Source organism: Haliaeetus leucocephalus, unplaced genomic scaffold, assembly GCF_000737465.1.
Source record: "Haliaeetus leucocephalus isolate CR32 unplaced genomic scaffold, Haliaeetus_leucocephalus-4.0 Scaffold173, whole genome shotgun sequence".
Classification (NCBI taxonomy): domain Eukaryota; kingdom Metazoa; phylum Chordata; class Aves; order Accipitriformes; family Accipitridae; genus Haliaeetus; species Haliaeetus leucocephalus.
Window position 1 is genome coordinate 7535959 of NW_010972609.1, and position 10889 is coordinate 7546847.

The 10889-nt window shown below is 38.1% G+C and overlaps 1 protein-coding gene across 1 annotated transcript in view; it reads left to right on the top strand.

Annotated features, from left to right (window-relative positions):
- SPON1 (spondin 1, extracellular matrix protein) overlaps positions 1-10889 on the top strand; it is a 201241-nt gene that overhangs the window by 4768 nt on the left and 185584 nt on the right. Inside the window, exon 2 of the mRNA XM_010563762.1 lies at positions 2763-2869. Within this exon, the coding sequence (XP_010562064.1) occupies positions 2763-2869 (107 nt within the window). The remainder of the gene's footprint in view (positions 1-2762; positions 2870-10889) is intronic.

Sequence of the window (10889 nt, forward strand, 5' to 3'; positions counted from 1 at the left end):
TGGCTTTTGTAGCATTTCAGATGTCCTTTATTTTATAGGTAGGTGTTTGTTTAGAATTTTGAAAACTGTTTGGTTTGATCTGTAAATCTGTGAGGAAAATGATGAAAACTGTTGAGTCAATTCACAGCTGGATTCTCTGTTTGCTTGCATAAGTATTTAAGTATTTCTGGTGTAACCTTTTACTCATACTGATTCAGAGTTTTGAATTACATGTAATATATGGAAAAAATTGTTCCATGTAAAAGACCTTTACGGCAATTAGTTTCTAAGAACCAGTGTTCAAGCAAGTGTAATGTGTTCATCCTTGTTGAGTTCAGCAGTGTGTTGTTCCCAGTTACTGTAACTGTGAGAGACTGGCTGTGGATTTTCATTTAGCTAGAGCGGCAAGAGTTTGCAAAATTGGACTAATAATACTAATTATTGGGCAGATAATAAATTAATGAATTGGAGCAATACTTATAAATGTGGTCAGAAATTGCAATGCTATTATGCTGCTACTTAGTTCCTGTATACACAAGTGGTGTTCCCCAGGGCTCGGTATTGGGGTCAGTTCCGTTTAATATCTATATCAATGAATCTGGATGATTGAGGGGATTGAGTGTGTCAGCAAGTTCGCAGATGACACCAAGTTGGGAGGGAGGGTTGATCTGCTGGAGGGTAGGAAGGGTCTGCAGAGGGATCTGGACAGGCTGAGGCCAATTTTATGGGGTTCAGCAAGGCCAAGTGCCAGGCCCTGCACTTGGGTCACAACAACCCCATGCAGCGCTACAGGCTTGGGGAAGAGTGGCTGGAAAGCTGCCCGGCAGAGAAAGACCTGGGGGTGCTGGTCGACAGCCGGCTGAATATGAGCCGGCAGTGTGCCCAGGTGGCCAAGAAGGCACTTCAAGACATGGTTTAGTGGTAATGGTTGATGGTTGGACTCGATGATCTTAAAGGTTTTGTGCAACCTAAACAATTCTATGATTCTGTATAAAATGTGAGAGTTTCTTTCCCCGAAAATGATGAGGTTTAACCTCACAATAAGGTTCCATGGAATGAAAAGCATGCTGAAAATCTTGAGGGTTGGGGGACTTGCTGTTATGTCCATCACTACTCTACATTTGTACGGGTGTTTGCAGGTGTACAGGTCTAAACAAGGTAGTATAATTTCAATTTTTAACCTTTTTGTGTACCTCTCCAATCCTCCTTTTTTCACATATAGTTAGAAAAGTTATGTATTTTTACAAGCACCATGGGTTTTAGACCCAAATGCAGCTGCATAATGCTAGAAATTTTTAAATAGCCTATTTTATATTTTTCTGTTACTGAATTTCTAGATCAAAGAGCTCTCCATATGTTCCAAATGAACTCTGGGCATATTTTGAAATCCGTATCTTTTAAGGGCATTCTGTCATTTTTAGTAATGTGATTCAACCCCTCACGGCCTATTTGTGTGAGAGGGAGTCTCCTGTGAATACTCTTCTATGAAGCAGCATTGGTAGCTGCAGTTTGCTCATGAAAACTCTGGGTGGTCTTCAGTTTTTATTGTGCCAGTTAGGGTTTGAGAGTGTGACAATAGTGTACTACAAGCAATGCTGCCCACATTATGCTTAAAGTAAAAGCTACTTAAAACTATTAGTAATCCAGTTTTCTGTCTCTCTTACTTTCATTCAAAATTATTTTTTCCCTAAAATTTACCTCTGTTTCAGAAAAGGATTCCTATAAGGTGTTGAAAAGGGCTCAGTAATTTTAATGCTCCCCTGAAAGTCCCGCCTCAAAGCTCTGCCTCATTCTATCTTTCTGATAGCGTTCAGAAGAGCCAGAGCTGACGTAACTCGCGTGTTGCTGAGTGGTGCTTAGGTACTGATGGTGGCAAATGGAAAAATCACGCAAAGGTATCTTGTGCTAGCAGAAAATGAGGGATGTAATCCTGATGCTGAGCATGGTAAAATCAGATTAGTCAGCATTATGTTATTTGTTCTCTGCTGGTGGATCCGATGACGCCGTCCTGGTCAGGACTGGTGTGTGAAGAAGGGTGTTTTGCTGATGCGTAGAATGCTTTGGCAATCAGAGCTGGCAGCACAATCTTTAGAGGTCAGCTTTAGTTGTGAGTTTAACTTTGTGTCCTGTTCTACCCTGAGGTTAAGGGAGAGGAAGGATACTTTTAGAGCCACCATCTCCAGATGGAGTACTGTGTTGAGTGTCGCTGAGCTGGAGCAGGCAATAAGGTTATCTTGCTTTACAGTTAAAGAAACTTTCGGTGTACTAAAATGCTTAGATGCTTGTCTATGCTCAGAGCAGAAGAAAAGCCAAAGCCAAATATTTAGGGGATGTTCCCTAACATTTAAAAAAACAACAACCAACCAAACAAAACTACAGCAACAACAACAACACCCCCCCCCCCAACCACACACAAAAAAACCCAAGGGAAAAAAAACCCCAAGTACGTGTGTCCCCACCCCCAAACTACCACCACCAAAATATCCCTTCTGTAGATCTGAGCAGATTAGCAATCTCTGTTCTTAAAAAAAAAAAAAAAAAAAAAAAAAAAAAGGAGGGGGGGTTGGTATTTCACGTCATGCCAGTGTTTTTCAGTTTATGCGGAAACTTGGACTGAATATTTTTGTATTCTGGCTGGCTCTGCTCCATGTTATTAGTGTTCTAGTTTTTGTTAATACCAACTTAAAACACACACCGTTCAGGTTGAACTGTGAAATGATACGCAAGTGGCTGATTTCACAATTAATATTATGTTTTCGTTATTTCTGTTCTTTATAACTCAGTGACACTTTCTGCTGCCACTCCTGCTTACTTTCGAGGATTCACACTGATCGCTCTCAAGGAAGGAAAAGAAGGTGACAAAGAAGAAGACCATGCAGGAACTTTTCAGGTGAGAGAACTTTCCCTGACCTGTACCTCTAGGAGTCTTCCTTGCTGTATGCTTGGCTCAAAGGGAGATTTTATATGCACAGCAGAATGAAGACTATGTTTAAGTAAGCATAAATATTTGTGGATGTTGACATGAGAGCGACATAGTGTATTTTATATTCCATGCAACCTCTTCAAGAGGTTAAGGCTTTTGTACGATGACTTCAGCTCGCCTTCCCACATTCTTACAGTTAAACATGAGCATCAATTATTTGAACTAGAGTCTAGAACACCTGAATTTGTTATCCAAAGTGAATATCAAAATTGTTTTATTCACATTTTGTATTTTTTTGCCTAGATATTTTTGTCCATTCAGATGTAGATTATGACTGAGAAGTGTTTGCCACAGCTGTAATGACTGTTTTATCAGTCATAAAATAGATTCTGCTGTTTTATTGATGCTCAGTAGTACTTAACGAACACATTCAGTGGGGTGAAATGTTGTTTATCATTATTAAAAGGATCAGAATCCAGAGCAATGATTCACAAAATAGTATTTCCAGCTATTTCAAGATCACATTGCATGAAAGGAATTCTGGAAATTGAGAATACACATCATATTTATGAAAGTAGGTAGAAATTATGTAGGTTTGTTGATACTCAGATGGGGTATTGATTGCTATTTGACTTTCCAAACTTAGAAATATTGTTGAATGATATTGATTTATAATTTATAGGATGGTTAATAATATCAATACTAATTTTAATAATGATCTATAGATAGAAGATTTCACTTGCGTCAAAGAAGCATTTCTGTGTTTTCAAGGGAAATACTCAAAAGTTCTAATTTTGGTGATCTACAAGGAGACAGAAATCAACTTAATCCTAGCATCTCTTCCTGAAGCATCTTCCTGTTTTTGTATATAGCAAATATGATGTGCAAACTCAATACGTATTTGCCCTCTTTTCCTGTTGAGTTTGCCTAGAGGCCTCTTTCTGATTTTCGTACACTTTGGAAAAAGATCTAGAGTAACAAAGAATTTATTTGATGTTGGAATAACTCTATCTTCCTTAAAATTAAACAATCTCCTAATATTATTTGGGAGAAATCTGTTTAATATGGATAGGTTGTTTTTTTTTTTAAGAATAAGCTAGCATTGAAGCATCAGCTACTGTTAAGAAGTAGAAACAGCAGTGCTTCATCTATTTTAAAAGAGACTTGTTAATGTTCATTTCTGTATTTCAGCTGTTAATGTCTCTATAGTTGTGGCTAATGGGAAAGATTTGACCTGAGTTTTGCCTTTATGGCCGGGCGTATGTCTAGCTCATAATGTAGTGAGAAACTCACTAAGCTTTGCTGAAGTACAGAGGAATTTTGAAGTCAGCAGAGTGGGATGCAAATGGAAATTCTATATAGATTAAAAAAAAAAAAAAAAAGCCCAATGGATCTCAGTGGAGGGAAGATTGTTTAATTAGCTTTATTTTATGGATTGCAATCTAAAATCAGTATTCTAATTGGCAGATGAGAGTTTCAAATTCTATGCATAACTAAACTTGTATTTCTGTGGCACAAGCAGTACTCACTGTGGTCATCCCACATTAGCACAATTAACTGAAGTTCATTTGGATAGTGCCTGCCAGTTCTGCCTGTGTTGATACTTAAATAAGAATCTTAAATCTGTATCCAATGAATGCTTACAGTGATAAAGACCAATGTCTCTTGTATCATTCCTAGGTGCTAGTAACTAGAAGAGGAAAAAAGATGTTTAGTTCAAGGGTTTGCACTGTGTTTTTATTATAATGTCAAAATCCTAATGGTGTCTAAACAGCTGTGCAGAGTAAGAAAAAACTGTGTGTACAGTAACTTCCATGTCCCTTGCAGTTACGTATTTCCTGTGCTCACATGGAGAATATGTTATTCCGTGAATTACCTAGTAGAACAGAACTCAGTGAAAATTCCTTAATAGTGGCAAGAGACTAAATGCTTCTGGTCTACTGACATAAGCCTCTGCCCCCATGAGGAGACACATATACTTGTTCAAATAATAGTCAAAACAAAGCACATGAATGCACTGCCTGAAGCAAAGTGCTTCATTCATATTAGCAAGACTTTGCAGTATGACCAGGATAGAAAGAAATTAAAGTTGACCAAATAAGACACGTGCTTCCCCCCATGCCTCAGAGACTGTAAAACACCATTTTTTCAAGCCTGTGAGCGGCACTTTCAAATCATGAGGTGTGGGTTGCAATATCTTTCATGGGGAAAACCAGAACCCACGCTCTGTACTCAGGTCAAGATCCCATTGGGGCTGTGCCTTCTGTTTTGCACAGCTATCGAGTGTTAAACTGATCAACAGGTGTAATGCCTCAAAGTACTGTAAAGGGGCATGTGCTACAGTAGCAAGGTGTTAAATAAGGTCTAATATCTCAGACATGGTAACTGAGGCTGGAAAAACATTGTTTTCGGTGGTCACGGTCATGCTGCAGCAGGTTGAGTGCTGCAGCCCGTTGCAAAGGATGAACGTGCAGTAAGTAGCTGCCAGGAGTTGGCCCTGCAGGGGCTTTGCTCTTTTACAACCTCCTCATGGCTCATTTACTCTTGCCTGACTCTGCAAGTCAGCAGGTACGGTCAATCTTCATTAATCATTAAGCTGCAGGGTCTTGATCCTATAAATAGCACAGCTGTTAAAATTCTTGGTCGGACAGGTATTGTTTTGCTGTACTTTTTTTGGTTACCTTTGTACTTGCCATGGAGTAGAGACTTTGAGAAGTGTAGTTTGGACTCCACCATTCTAAATTCCTCTGAGAAAATTGAGACTTTTAAATCTGATTTTACTGTTGTTTGTTTATTTAATGCAGCCAAACTTCTTTTTCTTTGTCCTTGTAGCACACCCAGGGCACAGTTTGGCTTTAAAATAAACAAATCGCATTGTCTCCCACAAACACGCAAACATATGTTAAATAGCTAAATTAAATATGGTTGGGGAATTAAAGATGCCAAATTCAGTCATAGAAGTTTGGGGATATAATAATACAGCTCTTACTTATGCCAGTGGTAATTGTACAACTCGGGGGTGCAGTGCGGCTCTCTGAAAGCTTTGGATATCATGTCCCATTGGCCTCTTTACACAAGCCATTCCCAACTGTTGTCATGCAGACTGCTGATCTTTCTCTTTTGTAATGTTTAGCAACAGTCTGCAAATTGTTGGAAGGCAAATTATACTCGAGGGCAACAATCAAGCACTGATTGACTCTAGAACAGTATCTATACAGGCCATTTTAATCAACATATGTCTGCAATGTAATAGATTTAGTCTGGTAAATAATGTAGAATAATAGAAATTTAGTGCTGAACCTCATCTATCTTCCTCATTCTCTGAGGAAGAATATCTATTCCAAGAAGATTCTTAGTGCATGTTTTCTGAATCTGTTCTGAAGAAGTATTCAACAACAGCAAAAAATTAATCTCTCCAAGTGGCCTGTTCAAACACTTCAATATATTACATTTTATAGAAAATATAAGGAAAACTTTATAGAGCTTTTACTAACATCAAAACTGAGTCTTCACTAATAGTGGTTAAATTGCTGTCTTATCAGATTATCTTCTTAAATTAAGAATTTTCTCAATATCTTAAGAGACAGTTATTCTGAAGTTTCCCTTATTCTCTCTTCAGTTCCACACGCTCTCCACCTGTTTTTTATTAAAATTCTCATATTTTCATTGTAGGGCATCTTTTTTTTCAATTTTGCTATTTCTGCAGTCAAATTGAGAGTTCAGTCTTATTTATATTCCTCAGAGTTATACACAATAGTCAATCTGGACCCTCAGCATAAAAGCATATGGAATTTAGATGCAATAATCCTTTGGAGTATCCTAATTGCTTCCCTTGTCTTCATGCAGAATCCTCTAAGTGTATGCAACTTGCCTTTACTGCAGGAACATCTCAGCATTGTAAAGGAGGTCCATGATAAAGTCCTAAATCCTTTCCTGCATGTACTGCTGCCTACATTGTGATTCCTCATTTTCTGTCTGTGCACTTTGTTTCCTCTAAGTGTAGAGCTTTATTCAATTTATCAAGAAATTTCTGAACTACAATCCTATCTTTCAAAGTGCTCACCATTCCTCCAAAAATTGGTGTTATTTGTGGACTTTATAACTATATGCTTCACAACTAAACAGTCAATATAGTATATTGTGTGCAAATGTGACCTGCTTTTCTCATGCATAGTGATAAAATGAGTTGTAAAGACTCAAAATTAGACACTTCTCTGTATTGTTTTGGCATAATCAGCTGTTAGATTCTTATGTCCACTATTTTTGTGATAGTTTAGTGTTAAATGCATTCATCATAGTAGTGTTCCTGGAGGTGTCTTTTTGACTTTCTTTGCTCTAGAGTGAATCAAGACACTCTCAGTTTAGGTCACTGAATTTAATGACCCACTAGTGCAAAGCCAATGTAAGAACATAAGCAGGGACGGCAGTAGCAAGAGTGAAGGTTTCATTATAAGTATAGCATTTATAAAAGCTAGGGACATGTGCTGAAGAAGAAAACATTTAAGGAAAATTGGAGTAGTAGTGAGCTAAGTAAGGTAAGTGGTCCTTTATTCTAAGCCCTTCTTCTCTAGGTTTATTCTGAAAGAATAGCCCCAACCATTGCCTTTGTTTTTGAAGACACGCTGACTGATGACCAGTTCTTTTGATGCTGTTTAGCTGACTGATGTGTTTACCAAAGCTTTTAGATTAAAAGGTATTTTTACAAGCTCTTAGAAAAGCAGTTGCTCAATTGGTCTGTTCCAGCATTTTATAGGAATCTTACATCTTTTTAAGCAGCTGATATACTGCATTTTGAAAGAAGCAGTCTTAAAAGGCTTTTAGCCATGTCTCATGATTTATTAGTCCTTGTATTTATAAGCAGTTTGTTTATAGTTTTTAAAAAATTAATGACTACAATTATTTATTAAGCTTTTTAATATAAAAATTAAGCTGTGCTTATGTAATCTTGATGTTGCACTCAACTTGCATGTTTTTTTAACCTTGTCTCCTAATATAAGCACATCAGGCTACTTAATAAATGGCTTATTCTGAGACGTATGAAATGATGTAGTTTTTTTTAACAAGTGTGCAGAACTTTGAAGTATTTTGCTCATGTTTGCATTCTCTACATTCCCTTTCCAAGCATCTTATCACTGAAACTGAGTCTGTCATCTTACTGCTTATTAGCATATGGAAGTAATGTATTTTTATTCTGATTTGATGTGAAATGTTCAAAATCAACAATGATTTGCAAATCAAGGAGGATGAATTTCCACTTCATAGTGAAACAACACAGTTTAGGTTTCTTAGTAAAGCTGCCTCACACTAGTAAATGAAAACAATGTTTCTATCTAATTAAACTTTCAAATTTAAAAAATTCTTCAGGGTTTTTGTGAAAGAGGGCTCAGACATTACAAGTAGGAAACATAAACTTCAAGTGACATGTGATGTGAGGGGGGTGGGGGAGAAAGAATGGACACTGTTTACTTTTGCCTTTAAACCTAGTAATTATGTGGCTATGTCGTTGTATGCCTACTTTCCATTTATCAAATGGAAAAGAATACAAAGCTGTCTAGGTTGGTTTCAAAGAGAGACAGATGCTGTACCCCTCAAAAGGGGGGGAATGCAATTGCATCCAAACCCCTAAATGAAAATTCTCTTCCTGAAGTATTGATCAGCAGTTCTTCTATCAGCAGGAGATAAATCAATGTGAAATAGCTGTACACAAACATTAAATTCACGATCCAAAGCTCAAGATCCAAATTTAACATTACAGGAGTATGTTAAATATGAAAGAATCAGAATATGCCAAGTATATGATTTGGAGGCTGAGAAGGTAGAGATAAATTCTGAGTCTGTAAAATTTAAGTCTCCTGGTCTTTTGCATTTGCAAGAGTATTCCTGAATTTTCTTTCTGTGAGAATCATTGCATATATTATTCTAGACAGAAAAAAGAAATGATTTTATAATGGTAAAACAAGCTCTAATTCACTTTTCCTGCAGGGTGGAATTGATTGTCCTTAATAATGAAAACTTTCACACATTTTTCTAGAACTCTCCAACTTCCATATTGTGATACTTAGGGATTAAATATGAGCTTAAAAAAAAAGAAAAAGGTATCTACCACAGCCAGTCCTAGCATTGATTGGAAAATGTGAACACTTTGAATGAGATTAAATACAAAAATCTCCAGTACGCTGGAGAAACCTTAACCTGAACCACTTATTGGCAAGGTTTTGGTTAAAAATTGTCTCAGGAGATACATCTTGCTTCAAACAGTAAAAGATAACTATTTAAAAGAGTGATGAGCACCAGAAACTCACAGAAGAGAAACAGCTCTGCAATAGTGATTATTTGCTACTGATGAGGCTGTAGAAAAAACAAATTAGATTCTGACCATGTAGGGGTTTTTGCATCCTTCCTTTACATTTATTTGTTTGTTCTGGTTTGGGCTTACTATGAATGAGGCAAAATTTTTTACATTGTAACATTTCCCACTTTTTGCATATACTAAATGTTGGCTTGTTATACCTTGGGAACTCCTTCAACTCATTGTATACATAGTTGCTGTGTCTTTCAGAATTAATTATTGAAACCATAAAATCGCATATTCAAAATCAGAAAATATAAGAAATTTCTGAATACTGCTTTGCTGTGTATTTTATTATAGTGGATCTTTGAAGTACTAGCTAACACACATTTATGAAGAGGAAATAAATATTAAATTGTACTTGCAGTGTAACTTCACTACTGAAGGAAAATGGGTTTCAGTTTCTTAGCCTAGGCTCTTACTTGTGTTGACAACTTGCTTATCTCAACTCCGTGAGTTTTTCATGTAGCTTCCTGGTTTATCACCAGGTGCTGATAGTGGGGCAAGAGCTAAGAGGCTTTCTGTGACAGACCTCTGAGATTTATGTGGCCCAGACTCTTCCACCACGGATGCTGGGAGGATGAGAGTCAACAGGTACAAGCTCAAAAAAGGCAGGATAAGACTAGATATAAGGAAGAACTTTGTCTCTACAAGGACAGTCAGGCAGTGGCAGGGATTGCCCAGATAAGGCTATGTAGTCTTCACTTGGAGGTTTTGAAAACTTGCCCGGATACAAGTATTTGTATTTCTAGTAATGTATTTTGATCATTGGAGTTATGAACAGATGCCAACACATACAATACCCAGTCTCTAGTACATACACAGTGCAGTATAGTTACACTTAGTCTGTAGTGCAAGATGTGTACAACATTCTTTTACATGGGTATTTGAATCAATCTGAACAAGTTCATAACCATTGATTTAATATTGAAAAACTTGCCTATATATACCTTTGTGCTAAATATTCATAACCTGAGCACTCAAACCAGAGACTTCTTTCCCCCAGCCCCACTTTGATAAGACATACTCATGTGTGATGGGTTGACCCTGGCTGGACGCCAGGTGCCCAACAAAGCCGTTCTATCACTCCCCCATCCTCAGCTGGACAGGGGAGAGAAAAATATAACAAAAAAGCTTGCGGGTCGAGATAAGGACAGGAGAGATCATTCACTAATTACCATCACGGGCAAAACAGACTCAGTTTAGGGAAAATTAGCTCACTTTTTATTACAAATCAGCCAGAGTAAGGTAAATGAGAAATAAAATGAAATCTCAGAACACCTTCCCTCCACCCCTCCCTTCTTCCCGGGCACAACTTCACTCCCGGATTTCTCCACCAAGCCCCCCCAGCGGCACAAGGGGGACAGGGATGGGGTTTACGGTCATCACACGTTATTTTCTGCCGCTTCCCCTCCTCAGGGCGAGGGCTCATCACACTCTTCCCCTGCTCCAGCGTGGGGTTCCACCCACGGGAGACAGTCCTCCACGAACTTTCTCCAACGTGGGCCATTCCCACGGGCTGCAGTCCTTCAGGAGCACACTGCTCCAGCGTGGGTCCCCCACGGGGTCACAAGTCCTGCCAGAAAACCTGCTCCGTGGGCTCCTCTCTCCACAGATCTGCAGGTCCTGCCAAGAGCC